The following is a 26,138-nucleotide window of genomic DNA, read 5'->3' as shown; positions in this document are numbered from 1 at the left end:
CGAAGGAAAAGGCTAACAAACCGAATAACAAATAACAGAGTATGATGCAAGCCTAAAGCTATATATGTTTAAGCAACAGAGTATGTCATTTGATATCTTTAGCCTTAATTTAGAATTGGTTGGTTGTGTGGTTGCAACTCTTTTTATTGTGGTCCAATATTCCACTATTTCCACTTGTCATCGTTCGACGTCGACCACGCTTGGCATAATCTCTAATTCCTTCTCCTCTTCTTTTCTTAGGACGTCCTGATTTAACTTTGAATTCAGGAGGCTTGATGCGGTCTTCTTTAATTTCATCTAGGGTGTTCCAAACCTCTTTATTTGGAAGAGGGTTAACTGAACCTACATCTGTTTCCAACAAAACAGATTTGCTATACCACTCAGAGCAAAACTTGTATTTATCAAAATGATTCGCATCGATTGCTGCAATGGCGTGAGCACATGGAATTCCCTCTAGTTGGAATTCCTTGCAAGAGCATGAGTTTTCAGTCAGGTCAACAATGAAGGTTGTGTCACCATAGGTGACTTGATATTTGAACATATCTATTTTATCAACCTGTGAAACAAATTAATTGTTAAGTAAACATAAAAGCATAGTTATTTGGAATGTAAAAATTGTTACAGGTCGTATAGAACGAGTTAGCCATAAGAAGGTCATCCACAATAGCATAGAATAATATAAATCATGCAATAATTTCATTTCAGCAATATTCAAGTTAAAATATATGTTGTGAAATAAATAAATAGATTCTATACATACTTTCATTCGAAATGCTTGATTAAGTTTGCTCTTGATTAAGTTTGCTCTCCATTACGTCATTTGCCCATTTTGTCACGTCAAAAAATTGGCTTGTAGCTACCTCTTTTCGTCTTGAAAACCAATCTTGTACCATTTCTCTAAGAGCTTCTACTAATAGAGTTATAGGTAGGTCTCTTGCATGTTCAATGGTAGAATTTATCGACTCAAAAATATTGATGGTGATAATATTATATCTTCTTTTCGGAAAGAATGATCTAGCCCACCTTTTTGGATCTGCTTCCAATAAGTATGTGGTAATTTCAGGATTGATGTTGTGCAACTCAGCCATAGCAGAATCATACTCTGGAACTGAATAACTTCTCACAGCAATTTCAAATGTCGCTTGCACGTGCACACCCCTAAACTTACTCCTTAAGTTTTGCTTCAAATGGTAAGCACATATCCCATGGTATATTCCTGGAAAGACTTCTGCAATCGCGTTCTTTATGCTGATGTGCCTATCAGATATTATGCATATCTCTTCTTGTTCACCTATTGCTTCTTTAAGCCTTTTGAAAAACCATTTCCACGCTTTGCCATTCTCAGAGTCTCCAATTCCAAAGGCAAGAGGAAAGATTTGGTTATTTCCATCTTTAGCGCAAGCTGCATATAACGTTCCCCCACATTTTGTTTTTAAAAAAGTTCCATCAACCACTACAACAGGTCTGCAATGTTTCCATCCATCCAACGAGTAACCAAAAGCCAGAAACATATATTTAAACCTGTATAAAATACAAACCAACCACCAAATATGGAAATTAAAAACACCTAAAAACCATTCCACTATTGTATACATATATTTTGAACTTCCAATGCCCTTAAAATCCTTTTTTAATAGAATGTCTATACCATTAATCGATATTGATGATGATGATTATGAATCTATGAAAACAATGAGAAAATAAAACTTGGCATGGATATCCGTGTTGGTGTTTTGTTAAACTATGAACTGTTGGGTTTTATGCCCTAAATAAAACTCATTTCAATATAATCAGATTTACTTATTAATATAGATCAGAAATAACATTTAATTTTGCATGGTTCACATGATTTATTTCATGATTATATGTACATAATGTATAAATTCATCTGAAACCCTTTTCACATACTTGATCCTGTTTATTGTGCCGTCAACACATTGGAAAGTAAACATTACTATGTGAATAAAGTTTCCTAGATTTGGGAACACGGTAGTGCAATTGAGTGGGAGCGCTAGCATAAACATGGAATCTATAGCTTCTATCTGGCGAATAGTAAGCAAAGTATGATCTCCTTCGAGCTTGACCAAACGAAAATAAATGGTGGAGATCTCATTTCACATAAGCTGAAATATCATTTATACGGGGTCAAGTGTTTTAAGGATAAAATACATAGTAGGGTGTTACGGTAATTTAATCCCCTTACTGTGTAGATCATTCATATAGAGGATCATTGATCAAATTAGGATTATAACAATGGATAACTAATGATGTGTCTATATGGTGGAACATATAGAGCATTCTATATACTGAGAGTGCAATTCTAAGTTCTATGCGTGGATTCAACGAAGAATTAATAAGTTAGTGAATTTTAGTGTTAAATTCTTGATCTACTTATTGGAAGCTCGGTTATATATACCCATGGTCCCCCCACTAGTTGAGATAATATTGCTTGTAAGACTCATGTAATTGGTTTTGATTAATCAATTATAATTCTCAAATTAGACTATGTCTATTTGTGAATTTTTCACTAAGTAAGGGCGAAATTGTAAAGAAAGAGTTTATAGGGGCATATTTGTTAATTATGATACTTTGTATGGTTCAATTAATAAATATGATAAATGACAATATTATTTAATAATTATTTATAGTTATTAAATAGTTAGAATTGGCATTTAAATGGTTGAATTAGAAAATTGGCGTTTTTGAGAAAATCAGATGCAGAAAAGGTAAAACTGCAAAATTGCAAAAAGTGAGGCCCAAATCCACTAGTATAGGGCCAGCAACTTTTGTAGGAAATTTAAACTGATATTTTCATTATTTTAATGCCAAATAATTCAAACCTAACCCTAGTGGAATGCTATAAATAGATAGTGAAGGCTTCAGGAAATTCACACTTAAATTTTCTATTTTTCCTTCAGAGAAAAACCTGAGCCTTTCTCTCTCCCTATCTTTAGCTGCCACTTCTTCTTTCTCTTCCCTCTTGAGATTTCGAAATCCTTAGTGTATGAGTAGTGCCCACACACAGCAAGTGATACCTCAATCATAGTGAGGAAGATCGTGAAGAAAGACTTTCAGCAAGAAGGAGTTTCAGCATCAAAGATTGAGAGAACGAGATCCAGGTTCAGATATTGATAATGCTCTGCTACAGAAAGGAATCAAGGGCTAGATATCTGAATGGAAGGAGTCATATTATTCCGCTGCAACCAATGTAAGGTTTCTTAAACTTTATATGTGTTTATTTCATCGTTTTAGAAAGTTCTTATTTAGGATGTTAATAAACATACTTGTGAGTAGATCTAAGATCCTGGTAAAATAATTTCCAACAACTGGCCTCAGAGCCATGGTAATTGATTAACTTGCAAGAAATTTGGACTTTAAAACGATTGTTTGTATGTTCTTTGGATGGTATCATGTTGTATTGAGTGTTATTTGATGATTGATTGATGTTTGTGAAATTTTTCGTGAAAAATAATTGCGATTTTATCTCTGGAATTATTTTTATTGGATAGTATGGAAAAAGTTAAGCAAGTTAGCCTTTTACAGAACTTAATTTGGATTTTATTTGAATTAGTTATGATTTTTTGAAGATTTAAAAAAAAAATCGGGGTTGTGCTGATATTTTCCTGCGATTGCAAATCTGTCCGTACAGTTTCGAATTTTTTTGTTTTTCTTCGATTTTTCATGCTTTTTCATGGAATTAACTTCCAATTTTTGTATAGTTTTGTATTTATACTATAACTATTCCTAATTCAATTCTAATTATCATTTTGAATTAATTTAATATTTTTAAATTTAATTCAATATATTAGTGTAATTTGAACTTGAATAGAATTAGGATCTATCTTCTTGCTTAAAAATCTATCTTATTTTTAAATTTGATTATATCTTATTTTTTTTTAATTTAAGGTCAGATTTTATAAGATATTTATAAAATCTTTTAAGATATTTTTAAGATATCTTATCTTTTAAGATATTTTTAATTATATCTTATCTTTTAAGATTTTTTTAAAAATTAAATCTTTTTAGATATTTTGACCTTATTTAAATTTAAAGTAAGATATGTATAATCATGTAATTTTAAATAGATATACGATATTTTGCTAACTTTTAAATTTTGTTATTTTATTTATTTAAATTAAATTTAAAATCTGAAAAGATATTTTATTTATCTTTTCTAATTTTTATTTAATTTTTATTTTTAAAATAACATTTAATTTTTAAAAGTAGTTAGCAAATTTTGAAATGATATTTAGGTTGGTTGAAACCTAATTTTTCAAAATAGTAGGTTTAATTTTAAATATTTTTTTTTAAAATTTCGAAATTTAAATTTTTTTTTTATTTCCGAAATTAAATTTTTTTTAAACTTTATTTTCGAAATTAATTAAATATTTTTTTTAATTATTTATTTTTCGAAATTATTTATTTAAAATTAAATAAATCCTACTTCCAACTATCCAGCTAACCTTGTTGCAGGAGTATGTGGTTTTAGCTTACGTGTAAGTTTTCAAAACCTATTATTACTTGATTGCAAATAGCCATGGTTACCTTTTGCCAGATCTAATGATCTGATGGCTCCCGTGGTCAAGTTAATAATTTGTAACAGGTATATTTTACAATCTTCTTTCATCTGTGTATGACCTAGCAACATGATAGGATCCATCCAAAGTGTGCCTGTGTGAGCCTATATGTTTATTTTTTTTTAATATAGATACATATAGGTTGTTGCTAAAATAAATTATCATAGTTCTTGATAGAATTTATTTAGGTCCATTTAATTTTTGGGCCTATTCAATTAATAACAGTTGTTCTTATTAAGGTTAAATTTCTCTCTTTTGGGCCTTGTGTGAGAGTTGGGAGCCATAGTAGTGGGTACGACATACTGAACCCAGCACCCCCTCACATGAACTACCCCAATTGTGAAGGCCCATTTGCCTGATTTGAATAACTGTACTAGGTTAATTAAACTAGTTTAACCTAATAAAATTGATTAGCAACATAATTAATTTCATTTATTTTGAAATTAATTTAAGAAAATTATAGTTTAAAGAATTTTTTATTCTAAGCTAAACTATATGTATTTTCTTGTATTTAATTAAATATAGAATTATAACCATCTAGATTCTTTCTGGAACTTAATTTAAATTTTTCATTAAATATTCTTATTTAAGTTGATATTTAGTTATCTACAACTAACCAACTTAAATCTGAATATCTTTTGAATTTCAAATTTCAAAATTAAGTTGAGGAATTTTAGGCATTGGTTATTAAGATTCTTTAGATATTTTTTAAGTTAATATCTTTTCGAATATTAACTTAAAATGGAATATTTTCAAATTAAGTGGTTACAACTTAATTTTTGATATTTAATTAAATTTAAATTTGAAAAATATTTAAGTTCTAGATTTTTTCTAATACAACTTAAATTAGATATTTTTTATTTTTTCAAATTTTGTGGAAAAGATACTTAGTCAAATAAGATATTTTCTAGATAGTTATTTCTAGACTACTTATTGTTTCTAATATTAAATAGGAAATATTATACATTGTGAAATTAATTATTTATATAATTAATTTTGGTACAATTTATTTTAAGTATATTTTTCCTAGTATTAAACTAGAGACTAATAATTAAGCCTTCTCTACACTTAATTATTTATTTCTTGAATTTAATACATTTAATTAATTTGAAAATTGAATATCTAAGTTGATTTTTATCATCATACTTAAATATTTCTTTTTCATGATATTTAATTAAATAGAAAATTATTTTTAGTTGAAATTTATTTTTTCAACTAAATTTAAATAATTTTCAAAATATATTTTTTCTTTATTTTATTAATCAATTTTCGAAATTGCATTTCTTAAATGCTAGATTTCGAATTTTATCTTGAAAAATAGATTAAGTTGTAAATTAATTATTTATTTTAATTAATTCTTGGATCAACTTAAATCAATGATTTTTTCATTTATTGATTAATTTAAAATAAATTGAATTAAAGTATATTATTAGAAATTGAATTAATTAGTCAAAGGAAAATCTAGATAGATGATATTTTTGCTTGAAGTATTTTTTCCAGTGTATTTAATTAAATAGAAAATTAATATTTAAGTTGATTTTCGTCATCATACTTAAATATTTGAAATTTTTCTTATATATTTAATTAAATAGGAAAATTATATTTTTTGTTGTAAATTAATTTTATTAATTAATTTTGGGCCAACATTAATTTAGAATAATTTTTCCAGGATTAATTTTTTATTTTAACATGCATTTTCGAAAATTGTATTCTTAAATACTTTAATTTTTCGAAATGCAATATATATTTATAGAAAATTAAATTTGAGTTGTAAATTAATTTATATTAATTTTGTAACAACTTAAATTGAATATTTTCTAAATATTTATTGGAAATTATTACTAAGATGGAAATAATTCATGTTATTTTTATATCCATCTAAGTAAAAATTTATAAATATTAAATTAAAATTTATATTTAGAATTTTTCATTCTAAATTGGAAATTTTAAATAAATATATATTTAAAATAAATAAATTAAATAAAGAGAATCAAAGAAAATACAACTCACTTTAAATAATGAGCTTGATTATTATTAAGATATTCGATCTACATTGTTGGTCTTACGAAAGTTAAATGTTTTCAATATAACCTCGAGACGCTAGACTTCGTCCCCCTATGGATGGTTATTCGTTGAACGCATTTAACACCGTAAGATTTCATTTGATAAGTGTTTTGTAAGTTTTCGTCTCTATTAGACTCTCCCCTACGGTGACTACTTAGAGATAAACTTATGAAACATGAAACAATGGTGGAAGCTCATAAAATGAGAATAACCTTGACTCTCGCCTACCGGGACAACGTTGGATTCTTATTTTGATCGAATAAAAGGTTGCTAGAATTGTTTCTATTTTAGAAGAGCTGACAACTCTATTCAATAAATGATGCTTTGACTCTCGCCTACCGGGACACTGTATCAGTTTGTTGAAAACCTTGGAAATTATTAGGATTGTATGTTTTAGTATTTTCACTAGTCATTCCTACTTGCTATATGTTTATAATTTCTGAATTGTGTATGAATTTATATTGACCCATGTTATTTTCTGTTATTAAGTTGTAGCTTAATTTCGAATCTTCATTGTTGGTCTAACATGTTTGTTTTTCTAATGAGATAAATCCCTAATGAATTTTCACCATTAGACATACATAATAGTGTAAGATCTCGAAAGATAAATATTGTATATGCAACATCTAGCTGTTCATTAATTGATGAAACCTTAGACTAGTATTTTTACGATATGAAACAAGAAGATTGTATAAATAAGATTACTTTGACTTTTGCTAATCGAAGCATCGTTGGATTCTTATTTTAAACAAAATTATCCTAATTCCTCTTAGCTTATTCATTTCGAATTAGCTCCATAATATATCATTGGATGAATGGTCTATAAATCATTTCATGTCATTATATTTTCTCTTAAGAAATTAGATGACGCATATGATTATAATCCCGAAATTCTATTCCCAATTGATATAAATCCTCAATCTTAGAAATCTCCTACTTGTATGGGCAAATCTGACTTAGAGTTTGTATTAGTAGTGCTGGTCCAAGATAGAATTACTCATTATATTTGGTTGAATTTAAGTCTTTGACTTTAATTTTAGAATCCAAACAGAAATTTTCTTATATTTCTAATTCCACAATACAATACAGTTACACTTTCTCAAGTGTTTAATATCCATCTTCTATTAATGGATTCAAACTGTATGGAATATGAGTTAGGTATTCTGTGACCAGGATCCACTTGCAGTATTCTAAGAACTCTTTAATGTAACTAAACCTATGTCATCAATACACACTACCACATTTTTTTAATCTATGGCATTTGTATCTTGTTCATAGTGGATTTGACAAGATCGATCTCTGCAAAGAGTTAATATGCCTATATCCACTGAAAGTAGTTCATCTCATTCGCAGATGGATGTACATTCAGGGATGGATATGAGTTTTTCGTTGTATTCTTAAAATGATCACTCTAGATTATACCTTATGCCAAGAAATTTGAAATGTTTGAAAAATTTCATTAATTTCTAGCAATGGTTAAAACCATTAAGGTAAGTGGTTAAAGATCTTGCGAACTGATAGGGGTGGAGAAATAGTTAGTAGATATGCAGTTCAAAGATCATTAAATTGATTTTTGAATTATATCCAAACTTACCTCCCCAGAAATTTCGAGTTGCATATTGATGATTAGTTACTAGTCGTTGCCTAATTCCTTCTATGGTAATACAATTTCAGAATGATGTAATGGTTGGGTACTTAATGTAAATCATTACTAGATTCATGGATGACCTAATCAAAATCTTAAGAAAAGCTAGAACTGTTAACCATGGTTTGTTAGCTATTCTAAGTGATTAGGGGTGGACCATCCCATTGTGAATAGATAAGAAAGTGTTTGTTCAAACAAATACTACTTTTCTAAGAAAATGACTAAGTCTGAAAAACAAGTAGCAAATAAAGGAGATATTTAATTCTTGATTCCAAAAGTGTTCTATCATCTTATATAACATATGATGATCCCACTGCCTCTGTTGTCTTGTCACAACCGAAGAGATCAATACCATTTAGTTTTCTTAGACATAATTCACGGTGCCTTGTCGTAGTGGGAGAGTTTCTAGGAACTCACCTTCTTATGACTTGGGAGACACTAGTGATTAAAATCCATTGTGAGTTTAAACAAGTAATGGATTGTCAAGATAAAAAACTAAGAAGAAAGCCAATAGAACTATGGTTTAATCCATTCACGTGGAATAACCTAAAGTTTTCTATTACAAGGACATAAAAGGAAATTTTAGTTAATAAGTCTATTCTATGGACTTAACAAACTTCCTGTTCCTAGTATTATAGGTTTGAGTTTATCTAAACCTATGGCTTGTGGTATACCTGGTAATTACTTACTCTAATGCAAGCAACTTACTTTAGTAAGATGCTGAAGCATTTTCTTTCTAATGGCAATCTATAGAAGTTTCACAACTTCTTAGGTATAGATTTTATTTATCTAAGGAAAAGTCTTAACTATTCTAGAAAAGATAAAGCCATGAAAGAATTTCTTATATCAACAGTGAGAGGTCTTAGATATGCTTTTGTATGCCTTAGACCAGACACCCGCTGTTGAGTGGGAGTAATGAGTAGGTATCAGATTAATCCAGGAGAAGAACATTGGGGACAATGTGCATCTTTAGTTTGGGGGGAGAGATTTAAAATTTTTAGTTTTTTTTGTTTAGTTTTTTTCGTTTTTTTTAGTTAGTCTTTGTTATTGTTAGTGTCATGTGTTGATATTTGAGCTGGAAGATTGATTGAACTACTGTTGTTTACTTGTACAATGGATTGGAATCTTAACTGTGTGCTTGACTTGCAACTGTTTGAATTAAGATGGATGTGTGCTAGGAAGTGATTCATGTAGATTTAAAACATTTGTTATTCTCACATATCACCTCTGTTCTATTTGGTTTGTGGAATGATTGATTGTACATGAAATAGAATTTGTTTGACATACTCTCTTGAAGCGAAATTCTTGATGATTTTTTTTGTTTGGAAAGTGATTTAGGCAAGTTTTCTTTGGAACGATTGAGCCTTTCAAGCCTACCTAGAAATTTTCACCATAGTATACCCAAAGTTGAGCCTTAGTCTGTTTTAAAAAAATTTTCACCACTTAAATTTTTCACCACTTAACTGAGCTGAATCCGTTATCTTAAACTCTTTTCACCCTGAACATACCTTATTATGCCATGAGCCTTGAAGCAAGTTTGGGGGGGGAATAAGTGTTGTAAGTGGAAAAATAAAGTGTAGGGGTGAGAGATTGAGAAAAAAGAATAATATTGTGTGTTGTGCCTCCGGAAAAAAAAAAGAAGAAAGAAAGAAAAAAAATGTCTTCTTGAGGAAAAAAAAATTAAGAAAATTATGAGGTACACACATAAGAAAAACTGCAATCTCTTATTTCTGTTTTTGGTATATATGGGAAGAAAGCAAAAGAAATGTCTAGGCTTGCTTGGTTAAAAGTGCTTATGGTATAGTATAGCTTAAATGACTTCTCACCTACCCATGTACCTAAGCCATGCGATGTTAACCGAAAAAGACCTATTGATTCCAAATAGAAATTTGTCAACATTAGTGGAGAGAGGTATGTCATTCAAACTTATTGATCATGTGTTAGTGGGATGTTGGAAAGTTTAGAACAGTTGTGATATTGATGGCAATTGCGATGTTTTATGATTGTATGAATTACTTACTTGTAAATTGCACATTCAACTTAGTTCTTAGAGTTGGCAAGTTGAAATTCTGGTTATTGATGGATTGAAGTTGTGCAGGTGGTGGTAACAATTAAATTGTTGGAAAGTTTAGCTATCATTGTCAGTTTGTTTTTAGTTTAGTCCTAGTTTACTCGGGGACGAGTAAAGAGTCAGTTTGGGGGAGTTTGTTAGGCTATTTTTAGCCTATGTTTTGGATCTAATTTATGTGCGTTTTTAGCTGTGTTGGGACGGAATTACGCTTGTTTTCTATGTTTTCAGGTTCTTTGGAATAAAAGAGGTCTCGGGTGCAGAAATTCGTTAAAAGATGTGCTGAGCCGAAGAAAACACAATTTCTGAGTAATTGTGCACATCTGGCCGCGGCTAAACACAACCTGGCCGCGGCTAGATTTCGAAAATCTAGGAGGCTTCAGTCGCCGCGGCGATGAAGAGGCTCGCCGCGGCCATTTAAAAGATACAGAGAGACCCCTTATTTTCAATTATCTCGCCGCGGCGAGAGGAAGCTTAGCCGCGGCGAGATCCCGTACGGACCAGGGGTATTTTCGTCCATCGAACCCTAAATTTTAGTTATAAATAGAAAACTGCGATTGGAAGTCTGGGAGAGCGATCAGAAACCCTAAAATACAGCTGAGAGCGGCAGGAAGAGCACAGAGATTGAAGTGAAGATCCAGAATTCATCCACCAACAGTTCTTTTCTTTATTCCTCTTTAATTTATTTATGTTGAATATTGCTATAGGAATGGTTATGGATTTGTTTCTGAACTAAATTTCCCATTTAGGGAGGATGATGATTGTTGTTTAATGTTTTGCCTAGTTAATGTTTAATTACCATTCCTCAATTCTTGTGTGTGAAATTATCTTAATTTGTTCTTAATTCATGTTTAAGATTGATCACCTTGTGCATGTTCTATGATCTCAATTCAAAATCTGAAAAGTGAGAATTGAGAATGCTAAAATTAAGATAATCGATGTTCTATGTGAAACGAAAGTATTTGCATGACTTATGTGACGAGTAGATTATTACTTAATGCTGATTACATGTTAGTTTAATTAAGGAATTAATTAGATAACATGTGATTTAGAATCTAGAAGATCTGAAAGGAGCTAGGTTATTTCATAATCTGTCATTCACTCCAAGAATAGGATAGTAATTAATCATTAACGATTTGGGTAAACAACAACAGGATTCTCCTCCCTATTATCTCATCTTGCTCAACTTTCAATTGTGTTATTAAGTTTTCTGAATTACTTTCATACTTTACTATTTTTAAATCATAATTACTTTTGATCTGCCAGATAGAATTATAAGTATAGTTTAGTGGTATTTAATCCAATTCCCTGTGGGATCGACCTCACCTGTGTGAGATTTACTACTTGATTGCGTATACTTGCGTAGCGTTTATAAATTATAGTAACAGGGTTTTACTGATATGATAATCTACAACAGAGTTTACTTGTATTTTGAGAAATACTATGTTCTTTCCAGAACATTGGTTAAAGTAAAGCTCAGGTTGGATGCATGGAGTATGCATCGGAAGGGACCGATATTGAACTTTGACTTAGATTTAATTAAACTTACCGTAAAATCTATTCAAGTCAATATCGCCTAGTTGATCCTAGATCAAATGATCTTAATCCTGTTATGATTAGGCTCAATCTTGAAAGGCTATTCGTGTTCTTTGATTTGTTAGTTAAGCCTACTTTTAGGTCAGGGTGATACGTACATTTTGGGAACACGGTAGTGCAATTGAGTGGGAGCGCTAGCATAAACATGGAATCTATAGCTTCTATCTGACGAATAGTAAGCAAAGGATGATCTCCTTCGAGCTTGACCAAACGAAAATAAATGGTGGAGATCTCATTTCACATAAGCTGAAATATCATTTATACGGGGTCAAGTGTTTTAAGGATAAAATACATAGTAGGGTGTTACGGTAATTTAATTCCCTTACTGTGTAGATCATTCATATAGAGGATCATTGATCAAATTAGGATTATAACAATGGATAACTAATGATGTGTCTATATGGTGGAACATATAGAGCATTCTATATACTGAGAGTGCAATTCTAAGTTCTATGCGTGGATTCAACGAAGAATTAATAAGTTAGTGAATTTTAGTGTTAAATTCTTGATCTACTTATTGGAAGCTCGGTTATATAGACCCATGGTCCCCCCACTAGTTGAGATAATATTGCTTGTAAGACTCATGTAATTGGTTTTGATTAATCAATTATAATTCTCAAATTAGACTATGTCTATTTGTGAATTTTTCACTAAGTAAGGGCGAAATTGTAAAGAAAGAGTTTATAGGGGCATATTTGTTAATTATGATACTTTGTATGGTTCAATTAATAAATATGATAAATGACAATATTATTTAATAATTATTTATAGTTATTAAATAGTTAGAATTGGCATTTAAATGGTTGAATTAGAAAATTGGCGTTTTTGAGAAAATCAGATGCAGAAAAGGTAAAACTGCAAAATTGCAAAAAGTGAGGCCCAAATCCACTAGTATATGGCCAGCCACTTTTGTAGGAAATTTAAACTGATATTTTCATTATTTTAATGCCAAATAATTCAAACCTAACCCTAGTGGAATGATATAAATAGATAGTGAAGGCTTCAGGAAATTCACACTTAAATTTTCTATTTTTCCTTCAGAGAAAAACCTGAGCCTTTCTCTCTCCCTATCTTTAGCTGCCACTTCTTCTTTCTCTTCCCTCTTGAGATTTCGAAATCCTTAGTGTATGAGTAGTGCCCACACACAGCAAGTGATACATCAATCATAGTGAGGAAGATCGTGAAGAAAGACTTTCAGCAAGAAGGAGTTTCAGCATCAAAGATTCAGAGAAAGAGATCCAGGTTTAGATATTGATAATGCTCTGCTACAGAAAGGAATCAAGGGCTAGATATCTGAACGGAAGGAGTCATATTATTCCGCTGCAACCAATGTAAGGTTTCTTAAACTTTATATGTGTTTATTTCATCGTTTTAGAAAGTTCTTATTTAGGATGTTAATAAACATACTTGTGAGTAGATCTAAGATCCTGGTAAAATTATTTCCAACATGAAATGTTTCTTTTAGTGTAATGATCAAGCTGTTTTAACATGGAAGGAAAGCAGCTGAAGAAAAAAAATATATTGAAGACCTATTCATATAAGATCTTAAACTTCCAATCTTAAACTAGCAATAAAAATTTCATCCTTAATTTTATTAACAAGAACATGAACTGTACAGTCAATTAAATTAAAAAAAAAATAATCCTACTTCTTATGGCTTTGTTGTAGTTTATATAAATTATGTAATTTATGAAAGATGCATTGTATATCAATGCCAAAAAAAAATTATTTCAAAAATCTTGTAATCAATCTTCCAGATGAATAATCATAAAAGAAAAAAAAATGAGCAAAATGTACAACACTTATTGTAGAAAATAAACAACATAGACTCAAAGGAAAAGACATGAGTTGGAACAGAATTTTGTACCTATTGTCATCATCTTTCTCAATTCTTGTGATGGTTCCTGGGTTGGACAATTTCAGCATATGTAAGTACGCAGGTAACTCAGCATAACTCTCTTCATTTGATCCTCTGACATTATTCTTTGCTAGTTCCTTTGCCCTCCATGCTTTGTTATATTTTACCTGCACTTCGTACTCATCTCGCATGTCATTTATTATTTTTCTTGTTTTGTAGTTTGTTTTCGGGTCACGAATCTTTTCTTTGATGCAATCACTGATTACTTTTGCACTAGCCTGTCTATTATCAGTACTTTTGTGATTTAAGGAGCATGAGTGAAAATTTTTGTACTTGATAACTCTGAACTAGCTTGATGTTTTAGAGCTTCTAGCGCGGAGGTACCACTCATCATTTTCATCTATGCATTTTGCCCAAAATGTCAGCGAACATGATCTATTAACCTTGTATTGGAAGTTCTTCTTGATAGCAATCCTCGAAAGAGAAGATTTCAACTCTTCTTTGTTCTTGAACATATGATTCACTCTTAGGTCTTCAATGCCCATACTTGGCAAGACAGTTAGAGGTGATTGAACTTCTTGTCCTCCTTTAGTAGCCATACCAGAAGCTCGTGATGATGTGCTGTTTGTGTCGCTGTAAGCGCTACTGCTTGCTGCTGTCTTTTTTCTGCTTGTTGCGTTACTTGCTGAAGTAGTTGCAGCAATGCTAGTTGTTCTTGACAAGGCCATTGTTTGGTTCTTCTCAATTACTTCAACAATAAGAGGACAATTTCTCAGATCTTCCTTTGTGTTATTCTCGATCAAGTAAGCCTCTAAATCCATGTCGTTTTCTATCTTCATTCCTTTGCTTGTACCCATATTCACATCAAATAGAATGTTGATCGAAACCAAATTTCAATTCAAATTGAGCAAGTTGTGTATCTTATCTACCAAATCCAAAAATTTCATATCTTTATGCACCATTAAGAGTTTGATTTCATGATCAACATATTTATTGTATGCATTCCACCTTCCATTAAATACTATGTACAACATCCTTGATTCTATTTCTGCAATATTGGAATTATAAATTCAATTAGTCTTTCCCTTTACATCAAAAATAATTGGAGAAGGCTCCATCCATTCCAACCAAAAATAATGAACAACAAAAATGTCATGTTACCTGCAAATCACTCGACAAGTCCTTCACATTATCTTCAGAGAGTTTTTTCTCCTGCATAAATGTGTGAAATCAAGACAATAGAGGATCCTAGTCAAAGGTGAAAAAAAGAAGAAGGTAGACAAAGCAATAACAAGATGCTGGAAGGCGAACTGAAACAAAGGTAGAATCTAACGCTTCAAACCTTTTCAAGTTTTTCATAGGCCTTTAGAGCATCCCTTTGCATATTCCGCAAAGCCACCTACAACATAAAGAACGCGTGCGACTTTAGAATTGAGGCAATTAAAAGATTTCAAGTTGCACAGAGAAGTTTCATCATGAAAACCATGAAGACAAATAGAAAAGGGAAAATTAACAAGATAGAGTATGATTTACAGCATATGGTTACTGGTTAGTAAACCAAAAATAATGAAGATGATTGTAATTTTTTTTTGCTTTGTGATACATACTAAATGGGAAATTTAAATTGAAATCTATTCTTGTCTCTAAAATAGTAACTAGTACCAACTTTTGTATAGTATTATTGTAATGCACAAATTTCACTATGCTACATATAAAAAATATGTTGATTAATATATACATATCCTTGTATATAAGGAAGCAAGCTTTTATTTGTAGAGACATATAAGGTAGAATCTAAGTTGCAAGAAAGAAAGTTAGTGTACTAAGCAACAGAGACCCAATTCAAGTCGACTAATCTTTCATCCCACTAGAGAAATGAGGAGAGAGAGAGAGAGAGAGAGAGAGAGTTCATGCGTCAACGACCTACTAACTATTATTTTACTAGTCTCTGATGAAAATCTAAACACATGTACCCAAAAGCACACTTTTTTTCAGTATCAAATCATTAAAATGTGTACTTAATTTACACTTCAATAACTACATATAGTTGTAGTAAATATGAATGAGCGCCAACAATTCAGTATGAAGAAGTCTATTGTGCTTATTGAGCTTGTATTATATGCCAAATTAATAACATCCAAAAACTAAACTAATTGAGTCATAAGAAACATAGAACATGACAATTATTAAATCAAAACTTATACCCACCTAATTTTAACCAAAAAAATAATAGAAAAGTTTAAAAACAATTCAACTAACGACAACCATGAGGTAGATCAAATCTACTAACCAAAAAGGTTGAACCAACAGCATTCGGACCATTGGGAGTGGCATGGACAACAACACTCTTGTAGTACAGAAATATGGAGCCATTTCAAACAATATAAACATAAACCAGATCAAACTGGTAATTTAAAGGGATATTGGCGGCTAAACCACCTGAACTTTACGGTTTGTAACACTTAACCACAAAAACTGAATTTTTGGCGGCTAAACTACCTAAACCCTGATTCTGTTTTGCTCTGTACACCTCCGTTTAAAAATTACAGTTAAGTGCCACAGTGGACTGTCTATGTGTACACACTTGTACACTTAGCAAGTTTTTAGTGGTCCACGTAATATTAATTTTAAAAAATAATTATAAATATAAAAAAATAGTAAAAAATCAGATTAAAAAAAATTAATTTTTACTTTTCTTTTTCTTTTTCTTTTTCTTTTCTTTTTTTCCTTCTTCTTTCTTCTTTGTTTTTCTACAGAACCCCCAGCCGTCGCTTTCTCTCTCTCCCGAGTCCCCCACCCTCTGCGATTTCCTCCGACGACGGCTCCAGGCAACGCAGTTTTACCACGGCGAGGCACTCAGGGCCTGAGGCGACGACTGCAGAAACCTCCGTCACGCCAACTCCGTGAAGGCCAGAGGTCCTCTGGCACTACGAGACGTGAGCTCTGTCAGGTTGGTGGTTCCTTCAAAACGCCAACTCCGACTCCTTTCCTCAGGTGACGGCAGCAACGACGTTGGTAAGTTCTCCCATCTCATTTTTCTATTTTCAGCTTAAGAGTTCTACATCCCAAAATCTTTAACCTCTTAAATTTCATTTCTATTTTTTTTTTAATTATTCTGAACCATTGTTGTATTAATTGGGTGTATTGTGATGAAGTTTATTGGAAAAAAAAAATCGCATGTTTGGCTGATTTTTAAGTTGAAATAATACTAATTTTTTATGTTGGGTGTGTTTTGTGAGATTGGAACTCTAAAAATTAGATCACTATAAACATGACGAGTGATGACATAGGTCAATTGAGTTATTTTGGGAGATAAGATACTAGTTTTGACTTATTTTTGTTTTGTTTTTTGTAATTTTAAGGGACCGTGCGATCAAAATTTACCCATATAAAAAATGGAACTAATACCATAAACCTTACAGCCATTAACTCTCTAGCTATGTTTCAAAGAAACTAGAATAAATAAATAATTAAACAAAGGCATTGATACTAGTTGGAAATCGCAGACGGTGGGGGACTCGGGAGAGAGAAAGAGAGGGCTGCGAGTTCTGTAGAAAAACGAAGAAGAAAGAAGAAGAAGAAGAAAAGAAAAAAAAAAAAGTAAAAAAAATATTTAAATTTTTTTTTCTTATTTTTTAAATTTTTTTAATATTTATAATTATTTTTTAAAATTAATATTACGTGGACCACTACAAATTTGCCACGTGTACAAGTGTGTACACGTGGACAGTCCACCGTGGCACTTAACTGTAATTTTTTGACGGAGGTGTGCAGAGCAAAACGGAACCAAGGTTTAGGTAGTTTAGCCGCCAAAAATTCACAAAATTCACTTTTTGTGGTTAAGTGTTACAAACTGTAAAGTTCAAGTGGTTTAGCCGCCAATATCCCTAATTTAAACACGATCATATATTGCATGTTTTTAATTAATTCAAATGAGATGCTGAGATTAAACAGGGTAAATAGAGGCATTAAATGTTTCTAGTATTTATCATGAAAAATTATATATTAATTTTGAGGAGTGTGGCTAAATATTGTTTTCTTAAATGCAGACTCTTAAGTGGAAATGAAATATCAGGTCCTTTACCGGATGAGTTGGGTAATCTCAGTATTGTATTTCCCTTCTTCCTTTTCAGCTCCTGTTCCTAAGGACAGAACAAGAAGATCACCATAATCACCATCTTCATTATTATTATTATTATTATCATTCTTTTTTCTTTTTTTTCCTTTTTCTTTTTTTAATTGATCATCAACCTTAATTCTCTTTCTTTTCAAATCTGTAGATCTTGAAATAGTATTTAACTCAATTTACATCAGTGAACATATTTAGCTACATTTTCTACTTTAGCTGGTAATGCATCAGTTGACCAAGAGACCAGATTAAACCAAATTATATGTACTTAGTTCTCGCATCTTTTTTTTTTCATCGATCTTTATTCAAACAATAAAAAATCAAAATTCAAGTGTAAAGGGGGAAAAAAAGAAGAAAAAGAACCATTCTAGTGACAATTCAATCACACTCCCACTCCCAATAATTTGACACTAAGAAGTAAAAACTTCACTTTAGGTATCAAACAAATTATACGGTCAAAGAAATAAACAAGAAAATACCCAAAAATCTTAAAAACAAAAAACAGAAACCATAATCCTAACCTAATGACAAATGCACAAAATAAAGTCTCCACAAATGCAGAAATTAAAGACACTACTATATATATCATTCTCTCTAAATCATTCAATATCAAAATCTAACCCTGCTTTTTTCTTTCTTGAATAGTACCCAAATGGCTTTCTCTTTGCTTTCTAAACTTTCAATTTTGCCTTTGTTATCTTTGTCTCTCTTTGCCTGTTCTTCATTAGCTCATGATGATTTTTCAATAGTGGGGTATTCTTCTGAACACCTCACTAGCATTGACAAACTTGTCTATCTTTTCTACAAGTGGATCTCAAAACATGGCAAAATTTATGAAAGTATAGAAGAGAAGTTTCAGAGGTTTGAGATATTCAGAGATAACTTAAAACACATTGATGAAACAAATAAGAAAATCAGTGATTACTGGTTGGGGCTTAATGAGTTTGCTGATTTGAGCCATGAAGAGTTTAAGAGCAAGTATTTGGGACTCAAACACAATATTGGGTTTCAGCACATGTAATGAAATCAGTTATAATGTAATAATATATTGCATCTTGTTAGAAAGAAACAAGAGAATTTTAATTGAGTAATTTAAACAAACACTTAGAAGGTATTATATTTTCATGATCCTAACAAACACAAGGTAGTTTATATACAAACAAACCAGAAGGAAATAAAAGATTGGAAAAAAGAAAAATGAGAATAAGGAGAAACTAATACAAATTTAGAAAGACAAAGTTAACGTACATTCAATATCAAGGTTGTGGCGGTTGTGAATGCAATTATCTATGTCACGACCCGAGCCCTAGGCTGTGGCAGATGTGTAATATCCATAACTTGGGTGGTCAAAGGTCACACTTTGACCCTTGTAGGAAAATAAAGCTTATAAATGATCCTTTTATTTATATTACAAAATACTAATTTAAAAGAATGGATTAACTCCTATATTAATAAAAATATATTAGTAATAAAAAATCAGGACCACTCATCAATATAAGAGAACAGTAATATCCCCACAGTTATGTAATCACCAAATAGATAGATTTAATAAGTCCATAAAATACCAAAATAATACCTAGCATCCATCATTTCTCATTTCTAACTAGTACATAGCTAATTTAAGTCATCCAGACCATCCATTGGTTCTTAAATACAAAATCAGTCTCATTAGAAGGTGAAAGAGTAAAATATGACTAAACTAATAACGACATTCCTTTCCCAACAGTACCATCCTCATCCACTAGCATCAAACTGAGTTCCTGGAATAGGAGAAAATAGGGGGTGAGCTTATAAAGCCCAGTAGGAAAACAACTAATATCAAAGGACCCTTGGTTTAATAAAATTCCTGCATGGTTAGCTTTATAAAAATAAAATGTCTCATCAACAGTATGAATATGTACAAATAAAATAGAGAGACCACAAATAATCACAAATCAAACGTCAAATGCATATCACACCGTCCACTAGACCCCTAGCTCTCAATACCAAATCATAGAAAACGACATCCAAAACCGGGTAGTCGCATCTGATATCCACCATAAATAACGGGGCTCAGATTTAATTCACTCCCTGTACAGATTCTAGGTCTTTCACCTACAGGTGAGTGCACACCTGATCTACCTATGATGACACAGAGTCTAGGTCGTGAAACAACAATATGCATCGAACATGATTAACATGGCTCTCATCAATACAACCAAAGCAGGCAAATAATAAGCATAACAAAAGAACATATTCCTTTTTATTTTCTAGAAAATTCGGCAGCATAACAATTGTATTTTGAATAAACCCAAAAATCATAACCTGCATAAATATTTGCACACAAAAATATATTTGGCACTCGGTGCCCCAGAACAGTCCAGAAAATATGCAGATTAAGTTTTCAATTTTTCAAACAATTTTGTAAATCATAAAAATTGGAATATGTCTAATGTATACAACGCATATAAAAATCAAGTCCAAAAATCAAGTTGAGTCCCTACCTCTCCCGAGTCGTTAATCTTTTTTTTTCCAAAAGACGATCTTAAGCTCTCAAGTCCTGAGCTCCAATTGTTTAGTCCAAACTTACATATTACTCTCACCTATACCATCAAATGATTAAATAATTATCATCATCTCATTCTACATTCAAAACCGAGTCCAACGACATATAATATGACTATATTTAAAATTTGGGATTCCGAAACCTCACCTAAGCGGTGCACATTAACAATCGGTGGCGGTAAAAATTGGTGTACCGGAAATGTCGCCAAAAATAGGAGTAGTATATATCAAAACGACCACCTCGACGAGTAGATCACACTCATGCCAACCGTTTGTCAAAACGGTACACGAGATCACCGGAAAGTCGCCGGAAAGGGGCGGAGCTACAAAAATGTCACCGGAAAAAGTTGCGAACCGGGAAAAATGGTTTAGTGTAGGTTGTTCTCCTCGACGAGCTGAGTGTAGTGGTGAAAACCTCTCGTCAAACGGACGCCGGAGGTGACCGGGAAACCCGTTCAAAGTTTGAAATCCCAAACTTTGACTTGCGATCCCGAGTCAATGGCGGCGAGAGGAGCGGCGCCGCTTGGGGGGTGAGGTCGCCGGCACTTGGGCTTTCAATTTGTCCGGCGCGTTGGGTCGGACGGTGGCCGGAGGTGGGTCGCCGGAGTGTGGTGGTTATGGAGGTTTATGGGTTTTATTTTTGGTATTTTAAAGAGAGAGAAAGAGAGAAAGATAGATAGAATGAGAGAGGGGGACGAAGGGGTTCAGTAATATTCAAAATAATATATATATATATTTTTTTTTTTTTTTACATACATATATATATATTATTTTATAATTATTTTATATATATATAAAAGTACAGTTGACTCGGTCAAACCGAGTCTTTTCATTCTCCCCTCCTTAAAGAAATTTCGTCCCGAAATTTTAAAGTACAACCTCAAGTTGAAAATTAAACAAATGAGGATACTTCATATACATCTCGGACTCTATCTCCCAAGTAGCCTCGTCTTCTCTGTGGTTCCTCCATAAGACCTTGACTACTGGAATCTCTCTGTTCCTTAACACTTTTAGCTCTCTTGCCAAGATTTTGACAGGTTGCTCTTCATAAGTCACATCTTCCTGAAGAGGGATAGCCTCATACTCAATAACATGTGACGGATCTGGAGTATACTTCCTCAACATAGACACATGGAACACATTATGAACATGTCCCAACTGTCCTGGTAAGTTTAATTGATAAGCGACCTCCCCAATCCTCTCGATAACCTCAAAAGGTCCAATATACCTCGGGGCTAGCTTACCCTTCACTCCAAATCTCGTTACGCCACGCATAGGAGTAACTTTCAAGAAGACATAATCACCAACATTAAACTCAACTTCCCGTCGATGGAGATCGGCATAGCTTTTTTGACGACTCTGAACAACCTTAAGTCTTTCTTGGATTCCCTTAATCTTTTCAGTGGTACTAGTGATAATTTGGGGTCCAATGGTGACATGCTCATCTGGTTCTGCCCAACACAATGGCGATCTGCATGGTCTCCCATATAAGGCCTCATAAGGAGCCATGCCTATACTAGCTTGGTAGCTGTTGTTGTATGTGAATTCCACCAGTGACAAGTGTTCTCCCCAACTACCTCCAAAATCCAAAACACAAGAGCGAAGCATGTCTTCCAAAGTCTGTATGGTCCTCTCGGGCGTCCATCTGTCCGTGGATGATGGGCGTACTCAAGTGAAGTTCGGTCCCTAAGGCTTGCCGCAAGGCCTTCCAAAACCTTGATGTAAATCGAGGATCTCTATCGAAACAATGCTTGAAGGCACTCCATGTAGTCGAAATATATTGTCTACATAAAGTCGAGCTAGATTGGTAAGCTTGTAATCCTTCCCGATTGGAATAAAATGAGCGAGACTTAGTCAAACGATCAACAATAACCCAAACGGCGTCATGCTTCAAAGGTGTCAATGGCAACCCGGTAACAAAGTCCATGGTAATCTTGTCCCACTTCCATTCCGGTATAGGCAAAGGCCGAAGTAAACCCGAGGGTCTACGATGCTCGGCCTTTACTTGCCGACATACTATACACTTAGCTACAAAGTGGCCACATCTCTTTTCATTCCTTCCCACCAATATTGTCTCTTTAAATCTTGGTACATCTTTGTACTTCCGGGATGTACGGCGAATTTGGATCTATGGGCCTCAATCAAAATGGTCTCCCTAAGTTCGGGGATATACGCAACAACTAGTCTTCCCATATGGTATAGGTACCCTTCACCATTAACTGTCCACCCATCTAGTTGCTCACCATCCTGGATTCGGTTCCAAATAAGTCTTAATTTCTCATCTTGCCACTGACGTTGCTTAACTTGTTGAAGTAGTACTGGTGTAGCCACTAAGTTAGAGATACAAGCTACTTCTTCCCCTTCATAGTATTGCAAGTTATAATCACCCATTGTGATTGTCCTTTTCCAGTCCTCAAAAGCCAAACATGCCAAAGTACTATGAGGCTTTCTACTTAGTGCATCAGCTACTACATTAGCTTTCCCGGGGTGATACTGCAAAGTGAAATCATAGTCTTCCATATACTCAACCCATCTTCTTTGCCTCAAGTTCAAGTCCCTTTGAGTAAAAAGATACTTCAAGCTCTTATGATCTGAGTATAACTCAAATTTTACGCCATATAAATAACATCTCCAAATTTTCAAGACAAAGATTACCGCAGCAAGTTCTAGGTCATGTGTAGGGTAATTCTTCTCATGTGGTTTCAATTGTCGAGAAGCATAGGCAACCACCTTGCCGTTTTGCATGAGGACACCTCCTAATCCAGTACCTGAAGCATCAGTGAATACCACATATGGTTCCTCACTATTAGGAACAGTGAGAACAGGCGCCGAAGTTAATCTTTCCTTCAATTCTCTAAAAGCTTCTTCGCAACTATCATCCCACATAAACTTTACTTCTTTTCTTGTTAACTTCGTCAAAGGCATAGCAATTCATGAGAAATTCTCTACAAAGCGACGGTAGTAGCCTGCCAACCCAAGAAAACTTCGCACTTCAGTGACATTCTTTGGTCTTTCCCACTTTAGAATAGAGTCTATCTTTGCAGGATCAACGGTGATACCATCTTGAGAAATTACATGGCCCAAGAACTTGACTTCAGTCATCCAAAATTCACACTTCTCTTTCTTAGCGTATAATTGATGATCTCTCAATGTCTGTAATACTGTTGTCAAGTGTTCAGCATGATCCTCACGTGTCTTAGAATACACCAAGATATCATCAATAAATACCACCACAAACTTATCCAAGAAAGGTCTAAAGACTCTATTCATAAGATCCATAAATGCAGCAGGTGCATTCGTTAACCCAAATGGCATTACCAAAAACTCAAAGTGTCCATACCGTGTCCTGAAAGCAGTCTTAGGGATATCTTCTTCCCTAATCCTCAATTGATGGTAGCCTGACCTCAAATCAATCTTTGAAAAGAACTTTGAACCACCAAGTTGATCAAATAATTCATCAATCCTCGGTAGAGGATATTTGTTTTTAATTGTCATCTGATTCAGCTTTCTATAGTCGACACAAAGTCGCAAAGTCCCATCAGCTTTCTTGGCAAACAAGACTGGAGCTCCCCATGGGGAAGTACTATGTCTGATGTAGCCCTTATCCATTAACTCCCCTAATTGTTTTTTCAATTCAACCAACTCTGCAGGTGCCATGCGATAAGGTGCAATAGAAACTGGTTGAGCTTCGGGAATCAAATCAATGCAAAACTCGATCTCCCTATCAGGTGGTAACCCTGGTAAATCCTCTGGAAACACATCCGGAAAACCACTAACCACTGATATCCAAGGGAACTGGTCTAAATTCCTAGACTCATCATCGATCGCAAACAGATTCCCATAACACTCTAAGTTTCTCTTTCCACCTAAACATGCCCTTAAGATAGGATTTTGTCTCACTGCACTCATGTTGGCTCGATAAACAATGAAATCACCACTAGGGGTTAAAAGAGTCACTCTTTTACGTGAACAATCCACAATAGCTTGGTATTTAGACAACCAATCCATACCAAGAATTACATCAAATTGCCCCATAGGCAACACTAATAAGTTTCCAGACAACTTGTGTCCCTCGAACACAATACAAATTGACCTACATATGGTGGATACCTCACCATTTCCCCCCATAGGTACACTCAAATGCAATGCAGGATTAAAAGTTTCCCAACTCAAACCCAACATACTAGCAAACATCAAAGATATAAAGGAATGCGATGCACCCGTATCAAATAACACATGAGCCCAAGAGTGTGAGATAAGAACCATACCATCGACAACTCCCTGGTCAGCATCGCCCTGCACATCATCAACCCCAAGAGCGTAGGCTTGAGCGGATGACTTTGCTTTTGCCTTGCCCCTTCCCTGACTAGGGTAGCTTGTACTTGCACCAGACCCTCCACCTTGATTGTACCCTCTTTGACTCCCACTAGGAGCAGGAGTTTGGAAACCTTGTGAGTACCCCATGTTGAACCCTGAACCTTGTGGCCTGAACTGATGTTGATACTGAGACTGCTGGCCCGATTGGGGTGTGAAACCATAGGATGAAGACTGAGACTGGTTTGTCCTGGGCTGTCCATGAAAAGGAGTAGACTCTACATAGCTCCCTATGGGTCCCCCATGAGATGCTTGAAATCTTTGTTGTCGTTGCGGGCAATCTTTCTTCTTGTGACCTTGTTGACCACAACTGAAACACCCGTATGGTCCACTACGAGTCTTTCCAGATGAACCACTACTAGTGCTACCCCCACTAAATTGTTGTCCTTGGGACCACTGTCCTTGATTCTTCTTGGTCATCTTTCGGTCATTTCCTCTTCCTCTGCTTGTGTTCTTCTTCTCATTCCCTTCTACATGAGCCTCAGTTCGCAAGGCTGCTGTCACACACTCAGTCAAGTTGTTAAAGGTCAAAGGGGCTATTGGACCACGTATCGCAGGCCTCAAACGACGCATGAACTGTTCAATCACCAAGGGTTGATCAACAACACCAGGATATGCATAAGAGGATAGCTCTACAAACTTCATGTAAAATTCATTCACAGTCATATCCCCTTGTCTTAGACCATCAAATACTCCAATAAGAGCCCTCCTGTGAGATGGACTAAAATATTGTTCCCTGAAAACTTCCTCAAATTCTCGCCAAGTCATCCCATCAGTTTCCATTGTCCTGGACAAGGTCTCCCACCAATCTGCTGCACCACCCTCTAACTTGGACACGGCGAAAGTAACTTGGTACCCTTCGGGTGTTCCTATTGTGTTGAAGTTTTTCTTTATTAGCCTCAACCACATTTCAACTACCATGGGGTCTTGTCCACCCTCATAGTCAGGCACTTAGATTCGATGAAAGATTTAAAAATGATGACTTTGTCGAGCGGCAGGATCCATTTGTTGAGCGGGAATAGCTCTTAAGGCTTCGAGAAGGGCGTTCATAGGGAATTCAGCTTGTGGAGGTTGGACATTAGCTTGAGGGGCGTCTTCTCCAATCGTTCTCCTTGTCTTCTTTCCTTTTGGAGGCATTTTTCTTAGGTCTGAGAACCAAAAGCTAATCAGTTAGTGAGGATTGGATGCTAATAATATAAATATGCCTTATACATATAAATACCAAGATATTTATTACTATTATTATTTAAAATAAATCTAAACTATTTGGTGACACACTCCGA

At 33.7% G+C, this 26,138-nt stretch overlaps 3 protein-coding genes across 7 annotated transcripts; 1 reads left to right on the top strand and 2 right to left on the bottom strand.

Annotated features, from left to right (window-relative positions):
• Nucleotides 1-93: 93 nt before the first annotated feature.
• LOC115719563 (protein FAR1-RELATED SEQUENCE 7) lies at nucleotides 94-19,225 on the bottom strand. Of its 4 annotated transcripts, XM_061110688.1 has the most exons (5): nucleotides 16,099-16,216; nucleotides 15,151-15,207; nucleotides 13,818-15,020; nucleotides 761-1,521; nucleotides 94-556 (listed from the first exon to the last, which is right to left on the bottom strand). In XM_061110688.1, the coding sequence occupies exons 3-4, from the start codon at nucleotides 13,997-13,999 to the stop codon at nucleotides 780-782; spliced, it is 924 nt and encodes a 307-aa protein (XP_060966671.1). In that variant the 5' UTR covers nucleotides 14,000-15,020; nucleotides 15,151-15,207; nucleotides 16,099-16,216; the 3' UTR covers nucleotides 94-556; nucleotides 761-779. The 4 variants fall into 4 exon arrangements, with proteins under 4 accessions (XP_060966671.1, XP_060966669.1, XP_060966668.1 ...); XM_061110686.1 differs by lacking the exon at nucleotides 16,099-16,216 and adding an exon at nucleotides 19,186-19,225 and having other exon boundaries at nucleotides 13,818-15,207; XM_061110685.1 differs by having other exon boundaries at nucleotides 13,818-15,207.
• LOC133034410 (cysteine protease XCP1-like) lies at nucleotides 18,590-18,958 on the top strand. The gene has a single exon (XM_061109492.1). The coding sequence runs from the start codon at nucleotides 18,590-18,592 to the stop codon at nucleotides 18,956-18,958; it is 369 nt and encodes a 122-aa protein (XP_060965475.1).
• A 274-nt stretch (nucleotides 19,226-19,499) lies between the features above and the next one.
• On the bottom strand, nucleotides 19,500-25,684 carry LOC133035046 (uncharacterized). Of its 2 annotated transcripts, none has more exons than XR_009686326.1 (2): nucleotides 20,421-20,437; nucleotides 19,500-19,697 (listed from the first exon to the last, which is right to left on the bottom strand). XR_009686326.1 is itself a non-coding variant. In XM_061110684.1 (2 exons), the coding sequence occupies exons 1-2, from the start codon at nucleotides 25,636-25,638 to the stop codon at nucleotides 19,672-19,674; spliced, it is 915 nt and encodes a 304-aa protein (XP_060966667.1). In that variant the 5' UTR covers nucleotides 25,639-25,684; the 3' UTR covers nucleotides 19,500-19,671. The 2 variants fall into 2 exon arrangements, 1 of the variants encoding a protein (XP_060966667.1); XM_061110684.1 differs by lacking the exon at nucleotides 20,421-20,437 and adding an exon at nucleotides 24,750-25,684.
• Nucleotides 25,685-26,138: the final 454 nt, after the last annotated feature.

Source organism: Cannabis sativa, chromosome 2 (assembly GCF_029168945.1).
Source record: "Cannabis sativa cultivar Pink pepper isolate KNU-18-1 chromosome 2, ASM2916894v1, whole genome shotgun sequence".
Lineage (NCBI taxonomy): Eukaryota > Viridiplantae > Streptophyta > Magnoliopsida > Rosales > Cannabaceae > Cannabis > Cannabis sativa.
This window is presented reverse-complemented; position numbering and strand designations above follow the sequence as displayed.

Bases quoted from the DNA above. Each gene is read 5' to 3' on its own strand.
- LOC115719563 (XM_061110686.1), bottom strand. From the start codon at position 13,999: ATGCGAGATGAGTACGAAGTGCAGGTAAAATATAACAAAGCATGGAGG. The intron at 1,522-13,817 runs GTACAAAATTCT...TATTTTATACAG, and splicing joins GAGAAAGATGATGACAATAG to GTTTAAATATATGTTTCTGG.
- LOC133034410 (XM_061109492.1), top strand. From the start codon at position 18,590: ATGGCTTTCTCTTTGCTTTCTAAACTTTCAATTTTGCCTTTGTTATCT.
- LOC133035046 (XM_061110684.1), bottom strand. From the start codon at position 25,638: ATGGAAACTGATGGGATGACTTGGCGAGAATTTGAGGAAGTTTTCAGG. The intron at 19,698-24,749 runs GTATGGTTCTTA...CTCCTATTCCAG, and splicing joins TGACCAGGGAGTTGTCGATG to GAACTCAGTTTGATGCTAGT.